Raw genomic sequence first — 26,007 nt, forward strand, 5'->3', positions numbered from 1 at the left:
ATTCACTACAAATAATCTACATGACGGTGCAACATCCTTTCTTTTCTGAACCATGATGCTTTTCACAATAGGCAACTTTCTTTTCTAACTCCTCAATTCTTGCCTTTAACCTCTTTTCGTTTTCGAGTAGTTCATTAATTTTCTCCAATCGAGGGTCACCACGAGAAATTTTAAGCTTATTCTTAATTTGTTTTGCTCGATCTGCAAAGTATAAGGTACTCAGAGTCTCTTCTGCATTAACTTCGGCAGGAGAAATACATGAAATCATTAACGTGAAAGAGTTTCCACCAAGAGAATCCTTCAGTAATCGTGTCAAGCATGAACTCCTGTACGGAACGAATGATGTTCCTTTCACAAGGGCGTTAATGACATTTCCTAAGTTTGAAAGGGACAAGTTGATTTTGGCACCTTCTTTTAACCGATCGCCTTTTTGAAATGAATCAATTCAGAAAATGATTCGATCGTTCTGTGATAGTATCACTCACTTACCCGTTGCTTCTGTTGAGCTTGCTCGTTCGCTTCCTGCCAAATCTACTAACGATATCTGACAATGACATTAATTCATTGAAATGAAGCTTTGTTAAAACCTTACCTTATTTGTCCTCAGACTGAAACCTTCTTCATCACCTTTGTCAAATTGTTCCATGTGGATCGTTAGAATGGCATGAGACCGAGAAGACATTTCATTCATTTTTGTCTCTGCCACCGTTCTGCGCTTGGATCCTTCTTCCAGAATTTCATTCAACTCCTTTTCACTTTCTATCGGTCGCTCAATGATATTAGTGATATAAGTTCCTTTAATTTTGTCCTCTCTTATTTCATATTTATGTTTACCCACCCCAGTAGCTAACAAATCGTTGATCGTTTCATTATAAATTTCGCAATAGGATGCCTTAATAGTGATCTCAGTTTTGTTTTCTTGCTTTTTCACATACTGAAATAAGTCTCTGACAAATCTTGTCATTATTCCCTCTTGTTGCTCATTTCCTTTAATTCCTTCCATTGTGTAGGTTTTACCAGAAGATGTTTGACCATAGGCGAAAATGCAGGCCTATATGTATTCCCACAGTGTCAATATATATAACTTTGTGTTTTTAAAATACTCACATTGTATCCAAGAATGAATCTCTCCAATACTTTTGCACCACTAGCGTCATAAATCTGTTTTTGAGTCGAGTTTTCTCCAAATACCTCGTCAAAATAGAAACTCTTATTCTCCTTGTCTTTTCTTATCAATGTAATTTTTCTTTCGGTTTCAGTAATGGTCAAACACGATGAACTTTTGAGAGATAATTCTCTTTGATTGAGTGGGCGTGCTCGAACAATGACTTTGATATCTGTTTCGTCTTCGTTTTTCTCCTCAATACCGAGGTTAGCGCCAGTATTATTATTATTATTATTTGTGTGTACATTACTTTCTACAATATTCTTTGTTTCCGATTCGTTGTTTTTGACTTTCATATTATTGCGATCGACCTCCTCAGTGATCCTCTCGGAAGAAGTCTTGGTTTTGACCTGAACCACTTTAGTATCATTCTCAACTCTCTTTTTCTTCGGAGTGGGTGCCTCTCCCTTCTTCTTTTCCTCCTTTGACACTTGTGCTGCTCCCTTCTTTCCAGCAGCCTCTCCTCCTCCTCCTTTGAGACTCGTTGATGGGGCTCTATTCACCTTATTCTCTTTGTTTTGTTGAGGCATTTTTCTCTCTCCTTTAAATGCATCTTTATCATCATCATCAACAACAACAGCAACAACAACGACGACGACGTAACACAATTTTAGATCTCTCTCTCATCGAGAATTTACAGTTGTTTGTTGTTTTGAAAAAAGATCACGCGTGTGTGTGGTTCGCCATCCGAGCCATCTGAGCCACACCTTCCCATTTTCAACCACTTGGAAGAAGTTATTCTCCAAAAGCATTGAAAGGATGTTTAACACATTTCAGAGGATGTTGTTTATAACATAGATGAATCCAAAATGAATTATGTTCAGACCTGGATCTTATTGTCAAGAAACAAAAAACGGATGACATGCATGTTCTTTTTGAAAATTGAGTTTCATATTGTATGATTCATGATTTCAAATGTTGAAAACGCGCGCTCAGTAATAACTTTTGGGATCAATCCTGCAAGTCGTACAACTGTGTGTGGTCTAACCAAACTTGTTGCTTTTGTCCGTTGGTTGCATCAATTTAAGTGTGCACGCTGTTTCTGATTATCCCTCGCCGTTCCAAAATCATGCGTTTCGGGTGACCGTTTGTTTGTGTGATTAATGAATTCCAAAACAACAACAGCTTATGCAGTGTCCATTCGTGAATCACGAGAAGATGCGTGGACAAACATTGTCCAACATGAATGACCACTTTTAAACTTGATCAAGTACACCAGAATCAATTCATCACCCAACAAGACATCCAGTATTTACCATAACCATGTGGGCTACAGAAAACTTCTTCTATCCGAGGTCGAATAACAAAAAGGAGCACCATTGCATATTCAATCCCAAAACTGTCCACTCGATCATAAAGGCATTGCCGTCCAATGCATGAATGGAGAATGCGAACATTTTTTAAATAATCCATTCTCAAAGTCACGCATTTCAAATCACCCACTCACAACCCAAAAAGGGAGACGTCCTGATGCACGTCAGAGTAATAATGTACACTTTCTCGATTGTTTTTAAAACAAAGACACCCATGCGCGTACGGTACAGTGTATGGTGTGAATCATCCTCTTGTTGAATTGTTTTAAAAAACAGCAACAGCATCTTTGATTCCCAAAAAGAGTGAGAAACTTATTGACCAGGCCATACATATACTTGTTACATCATTATTTATCGAATCTCATCTCAGTTATTACTAATCTTGTGGGGGTCCGCTTCCGTTATTGTTTGGGTGCAAGAAAAAAGAATTGCAACAACACTCTAACCACAACAACATTTGAATCACATCAAGAAAGAACACACACACACCACTAGCACCACCACCACCATTACTAGTAGTAGTAGCAGAACCATATCTTTCCTTTATTGCATTTATCTCTCTCGGATTTTATATTCAACTATTGCATTGTGGAGGTTAATACTACATTAGACAAGATTATTATTCCTCACAACCCCATCCTCAGAGAGAGTAATATTACACAAACGACTTACAAGTTGTTGTTCTTGTTGTTCATTGCATGCGATTCAAATCATCACCATTCTTCATTCTGCAATCTTCACTTGTATGCGTTTCATTATTATTGAGAATCACAAACACCCTTTCCACTCGACGATATCAAAGACTTTTCATTCATGAAGAATCACAACAGCACTTGTTCTGGTGCTATTCATCCTGCAGCAACCACTCCTGAAAACAACAATAAGAAAGAAAATCAACAGAATAACAACCCTGGTGCACCAAGCGGAATTCCATCTCAAGAGCATTTCCAAACAACTTCGACTACTACAACAACTACGACTGGAACGAATACATCTGCTACTATTCAGAGTCCATTCTCATTCTTGAATTCAGACTGTGGACATCCACAACAACAAGCATTGGAAGAAGAATCACCATCCGTCGTGAGCAGCGGTTCTGGTTGCTTTCATGGACTTGTGGAAACTGCCACTCGTCCATCCATTTCAATTGATAATAATAATAACCGTAGCAGTGAGGAAAGTGCCCCTCTTCCTCCTGTCTCTCAATTGCTTCATGTTGAGAAAGTACCATCCCCACTCCTTCTTAGACAAGTTGACAACAAGGACCGACCCCATCACCCATCCACGGACTCTCGTTACAAAGCTACAAATATGTCTTGGCTAAATTCGGGCAATGTACCTAGTTCCAATAGGCCCTCGTTCTTCTTCTCTGCATCCTCATCATCCTCATCATCACCACCTGGTGGAGAGAATTCAGAGATGGACCGTGCGATGATGATGATGGATTCAACAACAACAAGAACAACAACAACAACCCGAGTAAGAGCTGATTCAGAACGGTCAAGCCAAGAAAAAACAAAATCCATCCCGACGTCATCTCTGTCTGTCACTACAACTACTACTACTCCGACTACTACTCATAGAACAGAGACAAAGTCAAACCGTCCATTGAGTGGTGTTGCAACCACAGTCACCTCTTCGAACCCAAGCACCTCAAGTCGTCCTTCACAACCACTCTCCATGCTACTTGAAGATTCTAAATGCCACTCGTCGTCAACCAAGAACTTTTTGAAATATAACAACACATCCATTGTCAACAACAACCATTTGTTTACTCCAAATAGAAGCAGCAACAGTGGTATTAGTACTACTACTACTACTATTGAAAACCATCCAATACCATCCTCACCGAGAACAAGACAGTTCCATTCTGCAGCAGCAAGCCATGTACCAACTGCATCACCACAATCCGAGAAAACAAACACCTCTCCGCGTGGACACAATGCATCTGATTTATCACCACCACCACCATCACCACTCGTACCACCATGGACAAATTCAATACCCAATCAAAGAGAAGAAGAATCATTCACAAGTTGTGTTTCAACTCCACGATCGTCCAACTCTACTGCAATACATGCCATTCGAACTGTTTCCATGAATCAGACAGTAGAGAAGGAACATTTCTCGTCATCTTCATTGAGAAGTAGTCCTTCTCTTGCACGAGGAAATACAACTTCCATTCGCCTGTCAGAAGAATTTGCAATCCATCCTTACCAGAAACAGCAACAACAACAGGTTACTGCCACACCACAACGACATGCTCCTATGGAACCATCATCACCACCACCACCACCACCACAAACCTTGGTGTCCTCAGCAACATCTGATCACGCATTATCAACATCAAAACATGGAACGAGGATGACCAACCAAGAAGAAGAAGAAGAAGAATCACTAGTACCCAATCATGCAGATCACATGGCCATGAACAAATCAAGGGTAAATCCAAATTCATCTAAAACGATAAGACCTAGTATGTCCACAACCACCACACGATCACCACATGCATGGCAACAACAACAATCTCCAGTCACACCCTTGGTGTCCATGGACACCGATAATGTAGGTGTTGTCGCCCCTTCGAGATTGTCTTCGAATCTCTTACTTTCAACAAAAAAACACTTCTTCATGCATTCTTCTTGTACAACAGATGATGGATCACACCACCTAACCTCAATTACATCTGCCTCTCCTTCTTGTTCGATTACTACTATTACTACTACTCCGCCACTCACTTCGTCCTCGCCATTAACATATTCTTCAAGACACGGACAACATGACTACAAGATAGCATTCCATAATCCCGTTGTTACTGGCAGTGGTGATGGGGGTGGTGGGGATGGTGATGGTGGGGACCTGGCAGCTCTTTCTGCTTGCCGAAATAATGCTATTGCTGTTGAATCTTGTGAAAGGTTTATTAACTCCAAATTTAGTAAACCCAAAGGTGCTTCCGAGGAGAAACTTTATACAACAACTACCATGCCTCATGATGAAACAAAGATGAGCGAGACTTCTCCTGCCTTCCTGAATCGTGTTGCCTCCACTGAAGAGGAGGAGGAGCATGAACGAGATGGCTTCTCTCGAAGATCCTCCATCGTTGAATCGTCATGTGCAGATGACGGAGAAGAAGAAGGAGGAGGTGTTCATCAAGTGATCTTGATCCGTGGAGGAATCGAACAGGACCACCACCACCACGTTGACACAGTGAACTCTAAAAAACCACCTCATAAAAAGAAGGGACCGAAAAAGAGAGAAATCTCCCGACAAGATATGGAAAAGTATTTTCATGTTTCACAATCCGTTGCTGCCAAGTTGTTGGGAGTTTCAGTGAGTACATTGAAAAGAAGGTATGTTATAGATTATTTAATTGATGTTAACTAAATGTTTCTCGACATGAACATGCTCAACGTTTTTATATATACATGCACATGCAACTACATTTCGTGACTCTCATGCATGATACATGCATTCAACATCATCATACATTGGACATGTGTACATGCATGATCATGTATCACCACATGTGACACCTCCTCTCAGATTTTACGAAGAATTCAACATGAAATGGCCCTATGTGCCCACAAAACAACTCACCTCTACAAGCTCACTTTCAAAAAGAAAGCATAGTAAATCACCTGCTTCCTCGAATGCTACAACAACAACAACAACAACAGGAGGAGGAGCAGGTGCAGATCGTTCCGATGCATCATCGACAGAAGATCAAGTCTCTCCAAAACGAAAGAAGATTGCTTCATTGAGTGGCACTACGAATAGTCACAGTAATAATAATATGCATCAGATTGGAACTGGTCAGAAGGTTCAATTGTCAAATTCTTCGGTCGCAACAACGTTTAGAAAACCATCCATCAGCTCGGCACAAACAGACAGTGCATCAAGTTCTGAAGAATCGAATGCAATGATGGCACGTCACAGGAATAGTGATTCGTTGATAATGGAACATCCTCCTCTTCCTCATCGCCAACATGTTGTTACCACCACCATTCATCAACCTTGTTCCAATTTTCCTTCTTCTCATCAACCCACACGAATGGCGGAACAAGAAAGATTATTGTCACATTCTGAATCACATCACCACCATTCTCTCCATTATTATAAGCCTCAACGATATGGTCATAATCAATATTCACAAATAGATCAACAACAGGATCGTCACGATGGTGAAGTTCCAAGCACAGAAATGAGAAATTACTCCACGTCTTTTATTCCACGTCCTTATCCTCCTTCAGTTCATGATCCAAAAAGTTCAACCTTTGAATTTCCCTCTTCTAGATCCCATCGTTCACAACAACAACAACAGCACGTTCAACATTCACCTTCTTCACATGCATTTGTACACTCACCACACCCTTCTCATTCTCAACATTCTCTGTATCCATCAACACAACATCATGCTTCATTTCAAACTCTCTTGCAACAGCCTTTAAAGTCACTTTCTGACACTTTTCTGCATTTTAATCCTCCAATTATTCCTTTGAATCGAAGAGCTTCAGAATTATTGAATAATGAATTATTGATTGGGTCATCATCTTCTACAAGCCCTTCCCGTTCATCATCTAGGAATATGAATGAAACTGAAGACAATGAAGCACAACGAATCACCTTACCACCCATTTCTTCACTGCACCATCAGATTGATCGATTGTGACAAATTCATGCAAATAGTTGAGTTTTGAAATTCATTATTTATTTACATAGCTCCATATAACTTATTTGAACAGAATATTTAACACGAACCTCAACACCATGTACACACAAACTACACCAGCCAAAAAGTAAACAGGTCGTTGTTCTACAGGAATAGTATTCGCTTTTCTTATTAATGGATTGAACATCCCCCAAGCAGAAGATCCTCCACCTGTGATTAAATTGGGATATATTGTTGATGAGCTTGAGGAAGAACCCAAAACTCTGCCACCAGTCATTGGAAAGCTTCCACCGGAAACAGCAGTTCCATGTTTTTTGATCATTTCTTCGACCTTATTCAAATCAGCTCCGATGACTTGCCCAAGTTTAGCTCCTTTTTTGAAGAACATAAAGGTTGGAAGTGATGATACTCCATATTCCGAAGAAATGTCACTGGAATTATCTACATTGACTGCAATAAAGTTGGATGAAGGATATTTAGCAGCTAAGGCTTCAAAAAGTGGTTTAGCTTGCATACATGGTCCACACCCTATTTATAATATTATTAAAATTGAACGTATTAAAATTTGAAATTATAATAATGTAATCATTGATGACATTATAGTGATCATTTCAGTCATTCCGTGATGATCATCAAAAATTTCCGAAAAATTAATACATTTACAATTGTACGATTTTGTACACAATATTCTCTTTTTCTTTTTAATATCAATTTATACCTACAGGTTGCAAAGAAATCAACCACCGTTAAATTTGATTTGTTAATAAATTCGGAGAACTTTCTTTGTGTGCTCACTTCAACTGCTTTCATTTTTTATTTAAAAAAAAAATTAAAATTTTAAAAAATAGATATTAATCAAAACACGTGTTTTCATTTCGGGAATTGTCGTTCTTTGCTCATTGACTGACACACAATGAAAATAGAATTTATTGAGCCAGAGGACTTGCGATATCGAATAGAATCCAATGATCAAAATTTTCATATCATTGATTTACGAGATTACGACTATAGTGTGGGATATATACGAACTCCAACAGAGGAACAATATCATCATATAACAACAGAGGAATTTACAACAGAAGTGGTCAAACAACTCATTTCCGAAAATGTTTTATCAAGTAATTCCAGAGTAGATTTTATATTTCATTGTTTTTACTCGCAGCAACGAGGTCCCACAGCTGCCATGAAAATGTCGAACATTTTGAAAAATTTGGATGATTCCAACAGTGATGTAGAGTCGAGAATTGGAGTTAAAGTATTGAGAGGTGGTTGGGGTTTGTGGAATACTCGATTTTATAACGATGAAAAAGTGATTGTCAAGTTACCTGATAGTGAAGAGGAAGAATCCACCAGTGATGAAGATGATGACGAGTATTAACAAGAGTTGATTGGCGATAGTTGCATCTGAGCAATGAAAGAGTTCGTTATGTCAACAAGTAGACATCTCTTAATTGAGAGTATGACACCATGAGAGAATCAACTGCTTTCCATGTCAATAGAAATAATAATAATTATTCAATAATAATTATTTCAATAATAATTATTTCAATTTCTATAATTAATTGAGAGACTAAAATAATTTTGTGTTTAATGTGTAATGTTACATTTTCAAGAGTTTCTTTCTATTCTCCAAACATGAATTTGTCGAAAGAGCTCTTCTTTTTCTTTTGTTGGACATAAATAGTGGTTTGAGAAACTGGAGTAGCATGTTGAGGATAATAAGTCGAATAACCCATAGCTCCTGGAGGCATTGTTGGTGGTTTACCATGAATAATTTGGACCGTTGGTGGTTGAGGCATTAGCACTGGATTTGGTGTGACTGTTGTCGTGGTGGTCACAACCGTTCGTCCTTTGTTCAAGGGCACCTGAGAAACCATCACTGGTTGTGGAGGAGGAGGATGCATAATAACAGGTTGTTGTGGAGGAACATAGTTCACTTGGCTTACATAGGTTGTTGTCGTCGTAGTTGGAGGTCTCACCATAATAGGTTGAGGTATTGGCTGAACGTGGACCATTGGTTGTTGTGGTTGCTGACTCATCATCATGGGTTGTACGTATGGTCGTTGAGGTGGCATGGGTTGTGGCAGAACTGGTTGTTGATGTGGCTGCATTGGAGGAGTATTCACCAATGTTGGATAAACCACCTTTTGTTGTGGTTGAATGGGCTGTTGTGGGAGAATTGGTGGCTGTGGTTGCTGATTCATCAAAGGATATTGAACTGGCATTGGTGGTTGTTGATGTTGCGAATTCATCATCATGTAAGACGATGTTCCCATTCCATCACTGGTTGTGGTTGAAACCATAGAAGCGTTCATATTCGAGGAACCTTGCTGATCTTGCTTGAAATACATGGTGTTCATTGGTTGTTGTGGTAATTTTGGTAATACATCTGGAATTTGGTAGGGTTGATTTGGTGGATGAATTGCAGGACTATTTGGGTTATGATTTGGATCATCCGTTACGTTAGTAGTAGTAGTAGGACCGGGAGAGGCGTTGTGGTTTGTTATTTGTGATTGGGATACAATCGGATGGTTTTGTGTAACGGATTCCAGATAGGATGGAGGTGGTGATGGTTTGTTATTATGAATATTAGTATTTGGATCACTAAAGCCCATGTTGATGAGAATTATGCGTGAGATAGGAGGCGATTTGTTTTGAAAATTCTACGCCCAAAGAAGGCTCAATTATGTAATTTTTTTGTTCTATTTAAAGTTGCAACCACAGACAACAACCTCTCGATCCTCAGTAATGTAAATGACATGATGCAGTCCACATGCAATACTTTCAATTTTTCTAAAATTAAATGCTGCTGATTTCACTCGTTTCGGAACAATGACTGTTGAATTATCTTTCAATCCAATTCCAAGTTTGCCAAAAGAGTTACTGCCACACCCATAAATGTCTGAACTTTTTGTTTTGAAAAATAAGGTAAAATCAGCACCACCCTGAATATCAAGAATTGTATCAGGAATGGCTGTCACGTGATGAAATCCATCCTCAGTGGCGCTAATATTATTTCGATGACCCAGTCCCAATTGACCATATCGATTGGCTCCTCTGGAAAACACTCGATTATCACTTAACAAGATAAAGGTAAATCCTTCACCACATGAAACTTTTTTAACATAAACAGATCGATCAGTTCTTCCATTGTATTTTCGACTTGAAACTTGAATTCCAAAATCTTTGTACAAATCAATGGTGGTGAGAGAGGGAAGAGCAGTATAGCCACTCGAAACATTGGACACATGTGAGGATGATGACATGTTCGACGGATCGATGGATACACTCTTTTTAGAAATATCCGAATTTGAATTTTTCTTAAAGTAAGTCGAAATTAGCAATGAATGTGTAGAAAGAGTGGTTGTCATTGTCATCGATTGAGAATAATTGCCACTACTACTACCACTGCGACTAGTGGTGGCGGCGATCATATGGATTTTTTGTTGATGTTGTGTTGAAGGATGTATTTAGGTGTGACAGTTTCGTACCAGAGGATGGAATAAATTAATGCATTAATTATTTTATTTTATTGTCTGAAACAGAGCACTCAAAAGGGAACACCAAAAAGTAAATCACTCCATTTAAAACAATTAAAACAATTTTAATCAAGTGTATGTCCTTCTTGATTTGTTACTTGAGAAGTGTTTGAGAAGTGTAAAACATGATGAGTACCTTTTGATCAGTTCCTTGCTGTTCGTCCTCGAAAAGAGAGCTTTCTGACATGTTTTCAACTCTTTTTCTGACAGCTTGTTTGAGCGCTCTTTTGAAAAAGCGACAGAGAAAAATTGCAACAGCTCTTCCAGTGAACCCAGCAAACACCAACAACGCGATTATTATCGTTCTGATCATCCAATGGATCCATCAAGTCCTAGTGTCACAATGGTATTTGATGATCTTCTCCAAATGCAAGATATTTTTATTGTCACATTGGTTGGGGCGAGAGATCTAGTTCCGAAAGATAGGAATGATCTCAGTGATCCAGTAAGTAGAACTTGTGTTTTTTAATGTTTGATTTATGTTGGATTTTCATTTCTTAATTTCTTTAAATTATACTTTGAATTTTTCTATATTTGGGTATATATTAAAATTGATTTGTAAAATACTTGGTTTTAAATGAAAATGAAAAAACATGTATTTCAAACTCACAAAAGTATGTGATCACCACTTATTCTGGTTTTTCACATAAAAGTAGTGTAAAAAAAGAAACTCTCAATCCTCAATGGAATGAAACTATTTCAATTCCACTGAATGACTCAGACATTGCTTTGGATGCATCCATTTATTTCAAAGTCATGGATGAGGATTTAGTCAATGATGATTTCGAAGGAGACTTCACACTTAAATTCAAAGATATTCCAAATTTGGATGGAATACCTTTTGATTGTAAATTACAAGACATTGAAAAGGGAATTCTCACCATTGCATGTCAAGTGAAATTTTTCTCGCGCTCATCCATTTCTCAATTGAATTTGCCATCTTCCATTCAAAACAGAGAATGTTTTTACAAGACCACTCGAAATTCATGGCTTTTAGGATGTGTGAAATATCCCATGTCAAGATTTGAAATAGAAAAGTCCATCAAGAACTCTTCATTCATGGGGAACAGCAATGAATCTCCGAGATCTCCAAGAAACACTCCAATTCCGAGAGAAATCAAGTGGCAACAAGTGCATTCCTCCTCTGAAACACTTTTAGAAATATTGACAGAAGCAGAGAGTTATTATGGGTTCACTGGTGGTTCAGTTCTTGTGGATCGAGTGAGAGTGGAATTGGTCCTTTCTCAACAAGTGGTGAAAGATGAAACCGCACCACTCTCACTAGTCTTTGAAAAACATTTACAACAACATGTATTGAAGAAGAATACGTTTTCAAAGACATGTTCATGGAAGAATGTCACAAAAGAGGAGTCCATTCTCTTCTCAAATACTTGTTCAACAACAGCAACTACTGAACAACAGAAAAGTGGCACTCTCATCACCTCGATGCAATATTTGAAAAGTTTTTCAGGAGAATTTGAAAAAAGAAATGGAGTGGCACTGAATGACATCCAAAACTCCACAACAGTATGTGGGAAGGCCTATGTCATTCCCATTGGTCATTGTTCCATGTTGTCATTGACTTATTTGTCCAATTGTGGAATGCCGTTCGACTCAAGTTTCGATGAAATGGTACATCGATGTATGCCTCCTTCAAGAAACACATTATTCTCACCTTTGCATTGTGATATTCATGATTCATTGTGGCTTAAATGGCCATGTGGATGGGACTATGAAGAGACGAGCATGCACTTATTGTCTCCTATTCATACGAGTGGAAATGGAACGGATCGTTTTATGGCTACACGAATGACAAGGAAATTGTCGACATTGAGCTCCTCGACAAGCTCTAATCCTGTCATCTCTCAAAAACACATCCTTTATCAATTGGCTCTAGAACATCTTCAAGAACTCCAGCAATCGAGTGATTTTCGAAATGTGAAAATTCGAAAAGACCTTCAGCATGTGGAGAGACAAAATTCAAGTGGCACACCACTCGATAAGTCTATTCGAGATTTCGTGGAATTTGAGATTGAATACATGCTAAACAACAAAACATCAAACGAGGAAAAAGATGTGACTCTCTATCGAATTTGTGGTGTCTTGAACACGTATGATGAGAATTGTTGGGTACTTGGTTATGAATCCTCCTCGAATCATTTCCCCAATAGAGATGTTTTTGAATGTGTGTTGGGACAAATCAAATATGATGAAATGAAAAAACAAGAACTACTCGAGTAGTTCATTCTATTAAAAAAGAAAGTCTTTCTTCTATATATTAGAGCATTTTGCAAAATGCTCTTAAACACACTTTTAAATTGGGGGCGTGGTATCACCTCCAGTCGTCTTTTATGAAATTAATTACGAAATCGATAAACTTCATCCACAAACGTCTTCAAAAACAGTTCAACAGTATCCTCACTCAACCAACTCTCCACATTAGCAACCATTCCATACATGGCCACACTATTCTTGCCAGAAAACTCTGAGACATGATCAATCACATATCTCAATGATTGTTTCAAGTCTGAGATAATTCTTTCTTCGAGTCCAATATGTTGAGGCATTAAGGTCATGTGCAAGGCATCAGGTTTGATTTGTCTCTGAAGATCCCATCCATATGTCTTTTCCATGTGATCTGAAATTGCAAATATATTCACTTCATGGTGTGAAGCCTCTTCTGAAAGTTCCTCCGAAGAAGCATTCGAAAGGTTAAAGAAATGATTGAACGCATGATGCGTGGTAAAACTTAGAATGGTGGAACATGGCTGACCGACCACCATCAAATACTTTGACAATAATTCATCAGTTTCAATGGCATTTTGAATGAATTTTCTCGTATTTAACACTCGTTGGGTAACCTTCAAAAAACCTTGCTTTCCTAATAATTTAACACTTGCATAACTTGAGGCAATTGGACCTCCTCCCTTACTTCCTGTGATTGTGGGAGAAATGTACAGACCTCCACTCCATCCATTGTATACAAAGAATTGATACTTTCGAATGAAAGAATTTCTATACATGATGACACTTGCACCTTTACAAGAGTATCCATATTTGTGTAAATCGGCAGAAATGCTGGTGACTCCTAAATTCAAAAAATCGAAAATGCATAGCTGCTCTTTGTTTGAGCCATTGTGGTTCTGAGCATTCAATTCTTGGATGAAGGGCATGACATAGCCACCAATGCAGCTATCCACATGTAAACCAATGGGTCCTAATTTGACCACAAGTTCAGACAGTTTATCAATTGGGTCAAGCACTCCATGCGGATAGGATGGACAACTGCCAATGACCAGTATCGTTTTTCCTGGATGGAATGCTTGCTCAACCTTTTCAGGAATAATTGTCATTGTTGTTGGATCCACTTGTACTTCCACAAGCTTTAAGCCAAAATAATGAGCTCCCTTATTCACGGCAGGGTGAATGGTCGTAGGAACAATGACTTCGAATGGGCCATTGTAATAGTCAATCTCCAATGATTGAGAGGGATACTTTCTCTTCATTATTTTCTTAAACTCTTCAATGTTGGAAGAGAAAAAGTCACGATAGGTTTTGAGCATGACTAGAAGAGATTCAGTGCCTCCTGATGTTAAATTTCCAACAACATCTTTTTTGAGAAATTCTCGATGAAATTCATAGGGTAAAATATTCTCATCATGACAGGGCTCATGACCATGGAAAAGAGAGGATGTCATCTCAACAAGCTCAACTTCCATTTGTCTCAATGATTTGAAAGCCATTGGACTCAAACAGTTCGTATTCTATCATCAAAGATGATGAGTTGAAATCATCCGATCACACCGTTACGGAATTAATGACGAACTCATTTCTCGCACTTACAATAAACATGTTATGCATTTTGGTCACAAATTCATCATGACCCTCTGATAGATGATACACAAATGCAAATGTCTTCCCTTCTTTTGTTTTTACATCCATCTCTTTCAATTTCAATAAATATTCTTCAATTTCTGACTCTTTCACTCCCTTCTCTGGAAATGTCACTTTGCCTTGCGATCCCTCTGGTTTTGGAAACATATGAACAACATTGTTCTTGACTTCTTTTTCAATTTCAGCAGTCAATAGCTTCTTTCCGATCTGTGAATTGCTCACTGTTTGAACGAAACGTTTCAATAATGATTTTTTGTTATCGTTTTTACTGTTCTTCATGTTCCAAAATAAATGTGCAGCCAACAGGAACAACAAGCTTCTCTCGCCAACTCTGAGCCACCTTTGGGATTGAGTATCTCCATAAAGTTGGGTCAACCAAGAATACCAATCAGAAAAAAGAGTCATCACTCAACAACTTGTTTTTTTGTGAAATGTGAATGATGTGCTGGAGAAATGTCAATCTCGGTGTGCAAATATTTTCATTCCGATCATACGTCCAAACAACCATGTGGAATATTCCACACTCACAATCACGGATTTTCAAAGTCCTTTGATGATACATATCATGCTTCGACGATCGTCGTGTGGCCTTTGCCCAAACTTTTGAAAAAGTGATGACTGTAAAGCCGTACCGTTACGGTAGCAATCACGCAAAAAAATTAATCCCTCCAAAATACAAATCAACCACACTACGACGGCTTGTTTGGCCTCAGAGCTTTTCTGATCGGTTGCTTAGAGGGTGTTCATCATCATCATCAAATATTAAGGAAGGCCATATCTTGCACATTCAAAACAAATGAACATAAAAACTACAACGGCAGGAATTACGGGTTTTTTCTCATCAAGGAAAACCACTTCGTTCCTCATCTCTTGTTTATACACAATAATAGCTTTCATATGCATAACAACGGGTATGTACGGAATTGAGCATGATGACCTTTACCTTTAATTGCATTCAGCTTTACTAGTCAGAGCCGATATCACTAACGAACAAATCAATGATTTAAGGCACAAAATTCAGAAGAGAGACAATTTTTTCGCAATCAAAGACGAGATAATACGACAGAAGGAGAAAGTACTCGGAGATGGTCTAGTGAGAAGACTCATGGAAACGGCTGACTGTTTACAATTTGCAGGTGATTATCTGTCGGAGACATTAGTAGACAGAGAACAATATGAATCGTTACTACAAGGGAAAAAGACCCAGCTCGATGCAATGAGGCTGGCAGTTATTGATGCCGACAACATGGCTGACATTATTCATAACTCAGCACAATATATCAACAATGAGGTTATTAATTTTGTGAGAGTAAGTTGTCTGCAAACATTAGATTTCGCAACAGGATTACAATGATCAATTCTACGGTAGTCTCACACTAAAAGCTTTCATGGTGTCGAATATTATGGGGAAACCACAGAAAATACCACCCTCACAAACCCAATGAACTCTCGAACAATAGAAGGAGCTTTTCCAAAATATGAAAATCAACAACTTGTGAGATTAATAAGAAATAGGATATCCGTAGGACAGTCCCATGTGCTTTACTTGTTACCTAACGGAAAACTCTATTCAACAGGTTACAACACGACCTCAAGTCTTGGAAGAACAATGGGCATGGCCACTGGCTTGCTTCATTATCTTTATCCAGTGGAGGGATTAGAGAATAGAACGATTTTACAATTTCACACAGTTAACACGTCCAGTATTGTTCTTACTGATGATGGTGTTTACGTTTTTGGATATAACGGAGCTGGGCAACTTGGAAATGGGCGAAAATTTGATGTTTCTGTGGCCACCAAGTTACCTGGTTTTGCTGGGGCGAAAATCGCCCAAGTCGCTGCTGGTTATTCCACCTCTTATGCCATCGATGTCAATGGTAAAGTGTGGATTTGGGGAAGCAACTCGAATGGTGCGCTTGGAGACAGAACTGGAGGCGACAAGGCAAGACCATTTCCCATGTTTTACAATGGAACATTTTATGGGAAAAAGGCATCAAGGGTTTGTGGTGGAGACACCTATTCTGTTGTATTGAGTACGGATAGAGATGTTTTTACCTTTGGATCGAACATGTATGGAGAACTTGGCATTTCCTCTTTAATCACTAAAACAATTGAGCCTTTGAGAATTCCGTTAGTTGGAGTGTTGTTTAATGATACCGTTACAGATATTTCATGTGGATTTAGACACGTCCTGGCCTTGTTATCCTCTGGAAAGGTTGTTGGTTGGGGAAGTAATAACCACTATCAGCTTGGTGATGGTACAACCACCAATGCATTCCAACCAAAACTCATTTCCATTCCTTGTAATGTCTCCATGATAACAGCAGGTTATGAAACAAGCTTTGCTGTTTGTTCAAATTCAACCATTTACACCTGGGGCTTTAACTCCTATGGTGAGGCAGGTATTGGCAATACCGTTGCCGTCACAAGGCCCACACTTGTCTCTAGTTTTTCTTCAGGCAAAGTTATGGAACTAGTAAGCGCTCAAACTCAAACTTATGTTCTCACGTCAGAGGATAAATTGTTTGGCGCAGGAGGTGGAACACAAACAATGTACTTCAATACCACATTGACAAATAAGTTCAGTATAATGAGCAACTACCTTAACCATACCATTCCATGGCAATTACGAAAAATGCCTTATTTTGAGGCTGCAGGAAAAGTTTATGCTCTAGTTTCTTGGTCATTGCCTCCATCACGGCCTGGAAACGGATTTAATATGTACTATAGAAACAAGAATGAATCAGAAGCATCATGGAAAATAATAGAATACGATCCAGCAAACAAAAAGGGATTTCCAGCATCTATTCACAATAGCCATTTCTTGAAATACGATGAATATATTTACTTTTTCGGAGGATTTGTCAATGATTCCGTATCCGACAAAATATTTAGAGCAGCTTATGCCGATGTTGAAACATGGGAAATACTCGATCAACGACTGCCTTATGGTGTAGCAGGAGGAATGTCTTTTGTTGTTGGAAATTACTTTTACATATTTGGTGGAATCATTTCCATGTACGACGAACGAACAGGCGACTATCGTCAGAATGTGACAAGAACAATTATCAGAGCTCCTGTGAGCAATCTTACAGATTGGAGCGTGTGGGAACTCAGATATTTACCAACCCCTCTTCATAGTGCAAGTATTGGAGTTGTTGGCGACTATATTTATCTGTTTGGAGGATGTCAGGAACTTTATACATGCAACTATAATATTTACAGAGCTTTATTGAGCGACGTTGGAACATGGATGGTCACGTATGGTATTTTACCACACTACTATGCAAACGGTGTTTTGGTACAGACTCTTGAACATCTTTATTTATTTGGTGGATTCAGTAGCCCTACTGATCTTGTAGGTGTTTTCATTTCAAAAGCTCGCAAAACAGACCCCGTTGGCTCTTGGAACGCCCTTAATGACAAGCTTCCCTATGCACTTCCTATCTCAGGAGGGTTTGATAATGGAACTCAAGTCGTATTTGCAGGATACGACTTTCGGCCCTCGAACACTCTAAATCCAAGCGTTCAAAATTTCAATGTTATTACTTTAGTGGATTTTATAAAAGAAAATTAGTGGATCTCCCACTTTTAATCTCGTCATTAAATTCAGATGTGCGCCTTCAAAAAAATGCAAACACCTCACCTTTCTAAACATCGTTCTGTTCTTGCTTCATCTTCCCAACAACAACTCAACCCTCTGTTATCATCACAGCAAAACAAACCCAAAGGAACAAGCCACACAGTTTTACCCTCTTCTTTCATAAATCAATCTGTTACCGGAAAGGAACCTGCTGCTGTTAGTTTTAAAGAACCTTTAATATCTTCATCATCGGCTGGCCTTTATCGAAAGAATGAATTGAGTACATCATCAGACCTTCAACAGAATTTAATTGTAGACAGCGAGATACCTCCAACAGAGAGCATTGTGGATGGATTACCAAATAGAATTCCTTCCAACCTTGCTCCGACAACATCATCATTTATATTCGGCCAATCACCCATGAAACCTTTTTTCAAGGGAAGAAGTGGATCGTTTCCAAACTCCTCCATCAGGGAAATCACAAGATTTGAGAACGAAAAAACCATATACATCTACACCTCTTACCCTAGATAAAAGAAGTATTTTTACATCTCCTTTGCAAACAGACCCTTTCTACCAAGTAACTGATGTAGCTTTAGCTAGTCGTATTAATGATATAGTTAAAGATACAACATGGGTTACTGTGTTTGGATTTCCTCCAGACAAAACATCTTACATTTTAAAACAATTTTCGAATTATGGAACTATAATTAATCACAAAATAACTAATGGAAATTTTATACATATTCAATATAAAACTAGAATTCAAGCAGACAAAGCATTAAGTAAGAATGGAAAAATATTTGATGGTGTTCTAATGATAGGAGTGGTTGAATGTTTAGATACAGAAATTTTACAATTACAGCAACGTGAAAGAGACAGCTTTGAGAGTTATGCCAAAAAGCGAACCTTTGACGATCATTCAGAAGAAGAAGAAGAATCTAAAGATACTTTCTACAGAAATGGTATTAATTTTAGGCATCAATTAGATTTACCTCTACAAAAGAAGAGAAAGCCCGAAGCATCCACATCTACCTTCTCCAAGTTTTTGGATTATATTTTCAAATTTTAATTTATTACGAGTGGACGTCACATCTTTAATATTAAAGAATGGATCTTCAATGCTATTTCGTTGACTTTTCCTTATTCATTTTTGCAATCTTTTTCATGAGTTTTCGTTTCTTTCGTTTTTGAACTTGGTCAAGCTTGTCTTGAATTTGGGAATATCTTTGAGAAACGTAACCTGTCTCCTTGTCTTCTTGAATAAGCTCATCTAAAAAGCTTTGTTGTCTCTTCTTTTTCACGACACGGTCACTATAGAATTCTTTGGCGTTGTCAACAATGGTACCAATTTGGAAGTACTTGGGTAGATTGTCCTCATCGAAATCTTCAGCTACAGCCTCCTTTTTCAATCGTTTTCCTTCTCCTTCAGAAGCTCTCTTCAATTTCATTGCAAGTAATTCTTGTTTTAATTCTGGTGTCATTCTTGGAGCAGCCATATGTGCCCATCCTGCACCTGCAGTATCCTTAGTATCTACAACTGCCGATGATTTATAATTGGGATCCAGCAGTGACGATAACTTTTCATGCTCCTTCTTTTCAGTCTTTGAAAATGAAGAACTCCTCAACACTGGAGCCATTAATTTATCTTCGACGCCTGTCATTACTGATTCCTGTTCCAAATAAGCATCCACATCTTTATGGAGAAGTTGCTTTCGATTTGTCATTTGGTTCTTTCCTTTATAGTGTGTTGAGGCAGAGGATTCAGCTCTCGAAATAAATCCATACGGGGTTGATTTGTAATCTTCCAAAGTTTTCTCTCCTATCAGAGACTTGTCCAAGACAAAAGCTCCAGAATCCTCATCAAGTTTGAAAAATCCTCTGGTGAATATTGAACACGAAATGGATTTGGCTTCTTCTTCCGAGGGTAATAAAGTCTTCAAACGCGTGTTCTGAAATAAACTTTGGGAGTCATCACTCGTGATGGAATAGGGTAAATCTAATGAGAAGCATTTACTCAATGCTTTTTGGAATGATAAATTCAAATCCTTCAATCTCTCATTCATAATAACAATTTCTTGATCCGAGAGGTTGAATAATTTTGGTTCCGGAGTTTCTTGTTGGTCATTATTACCATCATCGTCGTCCAACGAAAAATTCCGTTCATATTCTTTTGTGGTATTCTCTTTAATAAATCGTTTCATGGTATAATGCTTCAATTGTTGTGGTTGTTGTTGTTTGATGAGATATCTCAAATGAAACTTGTGGTACACTCCGAATAATAATAATAATTTAAATTAGGCGTTGATGATGATGGTGAAGAGGTCTTTTTTTTCAACTTCGAAAAAAATGATGAAAATAAACCTTTCCTTGCTGAAGCAACAACACGTTATGAGAAGTACGAACCAAATTATTGTCATCCACACTCTTCATCGGAATCAAAATGGTGGAAAGAGAGAATTAAACACAACAACATCCTTTAAGATAAATCCAAATTTGAATAGAAGCAGTCATCTCATGACCCTCCACACCTGCAATATTAATTCCGATACAAGTATGATGAATCATCATCGATCATTTTCAAATTGTTCTAGCCGTAATTTTAGTCAGAATTTATCTTGCAAAAGAAATAATGTTGTTATAGATTCATTTAGAAGCATTTGTAAAGAATTTGAAATTCCGCTGCCTTTAGAAAACTCAAATTTATTGAAGGCTGTCCTTCAGACAGATGGTGCTGCATCAGAAGCACACAGATTGAATTTTATTGGAAGGAATGTTACGTCACTGTGTATTGCTGATTATCTATTTTCTCACTTTCCTAACTTGAGTCATGATCATCTGACACTCGCAACACAAGAATTTTTGAAGAAGAGAACAATTGTAGAGGTTGCGAAAGGTATCAAGTTGGATAATTTATTGAAGGGAAACTTTTCGAATATTGACTTTGCAGCAATAGATCCAGAATTAGAGGGAGACGAAGAACGAAAAGGAGACTTGAATATTGAAAGAAATAACTTGGATTCTCTATTGGTATTTACAGTTTTTAGAATTGTTGCTGCAATATTCGATCAATGTGGACTTTTGGAAGCAAGAAAATTCGTTGTGAAGCATATTGTGTCAAAGAGTGTGGATATTACTGGCATGTTGCATTCATTCGATCCCAGACTTCAACTCACCCAAATGGTACAAACAGGTGAAATGCATGACCATGCCCATAAAACTCTCCAATTTAAGGAAGTTGGAAAGGACGAAAAGAAATTTATCACCGTTCATGTTTTGGCTGATGGTGAAGTGATTGGTGAGGGTGTAGGACAAACAAAAAAGATTGCAGAACAAAAAGCGGCACAAGACGCTCTCAACAAATGGTTTGCTCATTATCATGGAGCTCCAACACCTCTCCAAAAGTTTAAGATTTAATAAACTATTTGTTTGGAAAAATAAAATTAAATTAACAAATACGAATTGACACAGAAAACTGAGTTTCTACCATGAAGATAAAGAGCATGGTTTTATTTATTGATCTTGCGGAGTATTTCAGAAAATTGTCTTCGTATCTCTTGAGTTTTGGTATTGTTGAAGGTGTCCAACACCGACATGTATTCGTCAATATCCTTCTTGATATCACCAGATGAAAATGTTTGTTGTGCAGAATAACTATCATAGGTTTGATTGAAAATTTCATGAATCCAATCATTGAGTATTCTCGTAATATTGTCCAAAATTCGAATCAACATTTGTGGAGTGTTGGGAAGGCCTCCATATTTACCTTGAGCAAACATGCTTAAATCGTCATCTATTGTACCAGATCCAGGACTCAACAAAATAAATAGGTTGTGATAGGCATTGTAAAGATCCAGGTGTCTAATTCCAACTTTTTCCTTCATCAATTTTATCACCCAATCAGAAGGTTGCTTATCGAGCGTTCTCTTTTCAAGTTGTCCACAAATAAACTCAAGTGGGAAAAAAATTCCTGATAAATCCTTTCCGAGACTTGCAATTTTATCCTCTGTGTATTGCAATCCATTCTTCATGGAAATATCAATAAGTTCATTCCACAACTCTTGGATCAGTTTGTCATCCTTGTGACGAGCGCAATGAAGAATACATAATCTCGACTCTAGTAAATCCATTGGATCAGCATAGACATTGTAGAGAGTGTTGAGATCAAGGAGAGAGCTATTGAGAGTTGTAATAGCATTCATTGTTTCATCAGTCCTTGGTAACATTTGAATCTGAGAAAGAACTCTCTTTTGAATTCTGGCAACATCTAATTTGTCTTGTAGAATCGTTAACAAATCATCTTGAGTTTGGGCAGCCTTGGCATAATTAATGGCATGAGTAAGATTTTGAATTCTCATATCAAGATCTCGATCGGAACTCTTTGTTTCAGCAAGTCTTTGAAGGACTTTGGCAGCCTTATCAAATCTTCTATTATTAATGTAATATGTAGAGAGTTCTTCATAGTGCTTATTTTGCTTCAATAAGAAGTCCTCAATGTATGGCGTATTCAAACTTAGGAGTTTGGCTGACAAGTTGTGTTCAATCAACCAAAGATAAAGTGTCTCATGGAAAAGCGGATCTTTCGACTTGGACATTTTTTCAATGACAGCATTGAACATTTTCTCTCTATTGACTGAATCTGAGGTTGCAGCTGATTCAACACCGACATCTTGCAGACCGGTTCTCTTCTTGATAAAATCTTCGAGAACACCCAATGCACAGTTATAGCATTCAGCTCTGGCCTTATAAGCTTGTTGATCAGCAACATCCAGAGCTGATTTTCCTCCTTTAACCCACTCCAATGCCAAATTCTTTGGATCTCGAAGTTCAGCACTGCTCAAAGCCAAATCAACAGCACCAGAATAATAGCCAAGTTTTTGGAATTCCTTACACACTACCAAAACATTAATTTGACCAGCAATTTTCTTGTAAATTTCCAATGAGTTCATCAACAAGGGCTCATCCTTTTGAACTTTAGCTCTTTCCAAGAGATTAAGAGCCTTATATTCTTCTAAATCATATTGATTAAAGAACACATCGCAAGATTTAAGCTCATTGCAAATGGTTTCAACATTTTCTCCACTTAGAATAACAAGACGAACCATTTCTCTCATGACTTCTTCACCTTGATCTTGAAGAATTAAGTTACGGAAGGTCACTTCAGCAAAATGGCTCACTCTATTTGGAGGAACTTGAGCTAACTTCTCTCCAATATCACATCTTGTCATAAAGAAGAAGAATAGTAATGCTTGATAACTTCGTTTCAATAAATTATAAAGTGAGTTAAGCGACTTTTGTTCGAGTCTCTTGGCCTCCTCGTCTTTTTTGATGTGAACTAGATCCAAATATTTGTCTTGTATGGTTTTACCATGCCCTGATTGAGCTTCTCCAAACAAATGAGGATATCTGTCCATAAAGTTCAGAACTGCCAATAGAGCTTGCAACATGTATTTCAGCTGTCGTAAGCTGTACCGAGTAGATGTTATCACGATTTCATTTTCCATCCTCTTATAATTGAAGAGTGGACTGTTCCATAAAGGTCGTAATAATCGGGACAAGTATAGATATAAACCATTGTGTTTAGCGCTGTGACTGATATCTTGAGTGCTGACAGGGCCACCCATTATGTCATTATTGAACAGAAAATTTCTTCTGGTGTCAGAGACAATTTCGAATTGTGGCATTCCTCCAAATCTGAAGAATGTTTCTTCAGCTCGTCTATTCAATTGATGATCGTCAAGATAAACAATTTGGGAGGAATCTGTAATAGTATTGTAAGGAGGTGGAGAACATGCCAACATTACACACATGGCACATGTTTCATCTTCTCCATATCTACTGACAAAGCTTTTCAATAGTTCCTCAGGCTGTGTTTGCTGCAAAATCTGTTGCAAGAAATCTACTGGACGGAGTTTGATAAGTAAATGCATGCCGCTGCTGCTTAGACATACAAATTCTCTTGGCGGCTTGATGTGTTGAACTGTAATTTCGTTAAGAGCATTGTCAGAAGAAACGAGTAATGGATCCAAGTAGAGAGGAATTTCTGCAATGGCATGAGTTCTTCCATTATCTAAGTTGATGACATTAATATTCTCATAAATTGGAACAGAATACTCTGGGTAGGTATTTGCAATGGTCTTTCTCTCCATTGAGACACAGACTAAGCCATCGACTTCATCACTTCTAGCACCTGCCAAAATAAATGCTCCATCCTTATAGAAGCATTCATGAATTTCATTCACTCTACGATGTAAACTAGACTTTGGAAGTGAGAGAGGCTTAATATCCATGAGAGATAAAACTGGAGAGCCAAGTGTAGCTCCACTGGTAGCATTGGTACTAAAGAACAATCGATCACCCTTAGAGGAAATTGCAACCAAATTGATAATTTTAGATTCGTATGATGTTACTGGAGCAATAGATATGATTTTCATGTTGGAATAGTCTCGATTTGTGTTTGGGAATTTTCGCATGACATCCGAAATCAATTTAGAATAGGATACAATCTTGTTCATTCCCATTCCATCTCTTCCTAGATCGTAGACTTCAATGGTCATATTTTCGGAAAGTGTGTACAAGAAGTTTCTAGTGTCGTCAACAACAATGTCAATGATGGGATCGTCATGAGTAAATTTGAGGAATGCTGGTACTAGAATACCAACAAAACTTTGTGAATGATTCAATTTTCTACATTTGCTTTTGAACCATCCTTCTTCTGGCTCATAGGTTAATTCATACAGACATCCATCCTTTCCACACATGAATATTCTTCCATTTTGCGTTCCTACGATCTTAATCATGTTGACATTATCCGAGGGAATAATGTAATTTGTTGCAAAGAGTTCCATTTCCGAGTAAATAGCTCCTGTTTGAGAGTCGAAGGTTAAATGTTGTTGATCGAGGTGGGCAGCTCCCGAAGGTGAAGCTACATTGTTGTTGTTGAATGTAAGTGCTACGAGTGCAACTTCTACTGGTGTTGCTAATACCAACAAATACTTGACATAGTCTTTGAATACGCCAGGTTTTGGCTTAACAAGCCCGGCACTAATGATCACTTGATCCAATTCATCGTATTCATTGAAATCACTACCATCCAAATAACTCCAGATGAAGAATTTGTTGTCAATTGTAATCCATGCTCGATGAATTTCAGGGAAAATTCCCATGTAGCATTTGTATTCAAGGCGACGATATTCTTCAAAGATTGGATCCGGTAAAGCGACGAATTGTTTTTTCACAAAAAACTTCATATAAATCAAATATACGATTATAGAATTTTCATGTACCAGTTGTTGTATCGATAAATTTAAGAGTAGTTTGAATCGGTCAAGATAATCATCCAAAATATGAATGTTGTTTGTTCGTTTTTGTCGTCATGATTATTTTCAAAAAATGTAGCATCATCATTGAATAAATTCATATTAATAACAATCAATTGCTAAATAGATACTTTACGTCATCTCCGGTAACAATATGATGTTTCGACAACAACTGAACATCAACAAAATCGCTGTCCTTCACCAAATTCTGATCCAAAATTTTTCCAGCATGTTGAACCTGCTCTTTTGAAGAAATTACTATTGATGGAAAGGTAGCAGGTGATGATGAAGCCCCCAGAGCAGAACTCGTGGGCGTGATAGAGGGAATGCGCTGCACTATTGAAGGCTTCATTTTTTTTGAGCACAACTTTTGCTGGCGCTTTGTTTCAGAGAATTCTTTGTTGAGGGGCTCAGAGAAAGAGAAACCTTTTGATCACACAACAAGTGTTAAGAACAACATATTTCCAATGACTGTGATGTTGTTTGTTGTTGTTGTTTAATATGTCTTTTTGATATTCGTCCATG

The 26,007-nt window shown here is 37.9% G+C and overlaps 13 protein-coding genes across 13 annotated transcripts; 6 read left to right on the forward strand and 7 right to left on the reverse strand.

The window, feature by feature from the left end:
- Positions 1-16: 16 nt before the first annotated feature.
- FDP41_010993 (uncharacterized protein) lies at positions 17-1,695 on the reverse strand (the record flags this gene model as incomplete). Its single annotated transcript, XM_044701352.1, has 4 exons — positions 17-426; positions 490-544; positions 593-1,051; positions 1,108-1,695. The coding sequence occupies 4 exons, from the start codon at positions 1,693-1,695 to the stop codon at positions 17-19; spliced, it is 1,512 nt and encodes a 503-aa protein (XP_044567728.1).
- A 1,596-nt stretch (positions 1,696-3,291) lies between these two features.
- On the forward strand, positions 3,292-7,147 carry FDP41_010994 (uncharacterized protein; the record flags this gene model as incomplete). The annotated part of the gene is made up of 2 exons (XM_044701353.1): positions 3,292-5,828; positions 6,022-7,147. The coding sequence occupies 2 exons, from the start codon at positions 3,292-3,294 to the stop codon at positions 7,145-7,147; spliced, it is 3,663 nt and encodes a 1,220-aa protein (XP_044567729.1).
- A 61-nt stretch (positions 7,148-7,208) lies between these two features.
- FDP41_010995 (uncharacterized protein) lies at positions 7,209-7,957 on the reverse strand (the record flags this gene model as incomplete). Its single annotated transcript, XM_044701354.1, has 2 exons — positions 7,209-7,675; positions 7,870-7,957. The coding sequence occupies 2 exons, from the start codon at positions 7,955-7,957 to the stop codon at positions 7,209-7,211; spliced, it is 555 nt and encodes a 184-aa protein (XP_044567730.1).
- A 103-nt stretch (positions 7,958-8,060) lies between these two features.
- FDP41_010996 (uncharacterized protein) lies at positions 8,061-8,525 on the forward strand (the record flags this gene model as incomplete). The annotated part of the gene is made up of 1 exon (XM_044701355.1): positions 8,061-8,525. The coding sequence occupies one exon, from the start codon at positions 8,061-8,063 to the stop codon at positions 8,523-8,525; it is 465 nt and encodes a 154-aa protein (XP_044567731.1).
- Positions 8,526-8,769: 244 nt separating this feature from the next.
- On the reverse strand, positions 8,770-9,762 carry FDP41_010997 (uncharacterized protein; the record flags this gene model as incomplete). Its single annotated transcript, XM_044701356.1, has 1 exon — positions 8,770-9,762. One exon carries the CDS (start codon positions 9,760-9,762, stop codon positions 8,770-8,772), a length of 993 nt encoding a protein of 330 aa, XP_044567732.1.
- Positions 9,763-9,849: 87 nt separating this feature from the next.
- On the reverse strand, positions 9,850-10,581 carry FDP41_010998 (uncharacterized protein; the record flags this gene model as incomplete). The annotated part of the gene is made up of 1 exon (XM_044701357.1): positions 9,850-10,581. One exon carries the CDS (start codon positions 10,579-10,581, stop codon positions 9,850-9,852), a length of 732 nt encoding a protein of 243 aa, XP_044567733.1.
- Positions 10,582-11,002: 421 nt separating this feature from the next.
- On the forward strand, positions 11,003-12,927 carry FDP41_010999 (uncharacterized protein; the record flags this gene model as incomplete). Its single annotated transcript, XM_044701358.1, has 2 exons — positions 11,003-11,131; positions 11,302-12,927. 2 exons carry the CDS (start codon positions 11,003-11,005, stop codon positions 12,925-12,927), a joined length of 1,755 nt encoding a protein of 584 aa, XP_044567734.1.
- Positions 12,928-13,043: 116 nt separating this feature from the next.
- On the reverse strand, positions 13,044-14,859 carry FDP41_011000 (uncharacterized protein; the record flags this gene model as incomplete). The annotated part of the gene is made up of 2 exons (XM_044701362.1): positions 13,044-14,450; positions 14,530-14,859. The coding sequence occupies 2 exons, from the start codon at positions 14,857-14,859 to the stop codon at positions 13,044-13,046; spliced, it is 1,737 nt and encodes a 578-aa protein (XP_044567735.1).
- Positions 14,860-15,477: 618 nt separating this feature from the next.
- On the forward strand, positions 15,478-18,157 carry FDP41_011001 (uncharacterized protein; the record flags this gene model as incomplete). Its single annotated transcript, XM_044701363.1, has 3 exons — positions 15,478-15,491; positions 15,553-15,889; positions 15,950-18,157. 3 exons carry the CDS (start codon positions 15,478-15,480, stop codon positions 18,155-18,157), a joined length of 2,559 nt encoding a protein of 852 aa, XP_044567736.1.
- A 54-nt stretch (positions 18,158-18,211) lies between these two features.
- On the forward strand, positions 18,212-19,235 carry FDP41_011002 (uncharacterized protein; the record flags this gene model as incomplete). Its single annotated transcript, XM_044701364.1, has 2 exons — positions 18,212-18,608; positions 18,694-19,235. 2 exons carry the CDS (start codon positions 18,212-18,214, stop codon positions 19,233-19,235), a joined length of 939 nt encoding a protein of 312 aa, XP_044567737.1.
- Positions 19,236-19,287: 52 nt separating this feature from the next.
- FDP41_011003 (uncharacterized protein) lies at positions 19,288-20,367 on the reverse strand (the record flags this gene model as incomplete). The annotated part of the gene is made up of 1 exon (XM_044701365.1): positions 19,288-20,367. One exon carries the CDS (start codon positions 20,365-20,367, stop codon positions 19,288-19,290), a length of 1,080 nt encoding a protein of 359 aa, XP_044567738.1.
- Positions 20,368-20,512: 145 nt separating this feature from the next.
- On the forward strand, positions 20,513-21,580 carry FDP41_011004 (uncharacterized protein; the record flags this gene model as incomplete). The annotated part of the gene is made up of 1 exon (XM_044701366.1): positions 20,513-21,580. One exon carries the CDS (start codon positions 20,513-20,515, stop codon positions 21,578-21,580), a length of 1,068 nt encoding a protein of 355 aa, XP_044567739.1.
- A 92-nt stretch (positions 21,581-21,672) lies between these two features.
- On the reverse strand, positions 21,673-25,834 carry FDP41_011005 (uncharacterized protein; the record flags this gene model as incomplete). Its single annotated transcript, XM_044701367.1, has 2 exons — positions 21,673-25,407; positions 25,619-25,834. The coding sequence occupies 2 exons, from the start codon at positions 25,832-25,834 to the stop codon at positions 21,673-21,675; spliced, it is 3,951 nt and encodes a 1,316-aa protein (XP_044567740.1).
- Positions 25,835-26,007: the final 173 nt, after the last annotated feature.

Source organism: Naegleria fowleri, assembly GCF_008403515.1.
Source record: "Naegleria fowleri strain ATCC 30894 chromosome Unknown tig7, whole genome shotgun sequence".
Taxonomy (NCBI): Eukaryota; Heterolobosea; class Eutetramitea; order Acrasida; family Naegleriidae; genus Naegleria; species Naegleria fowleri.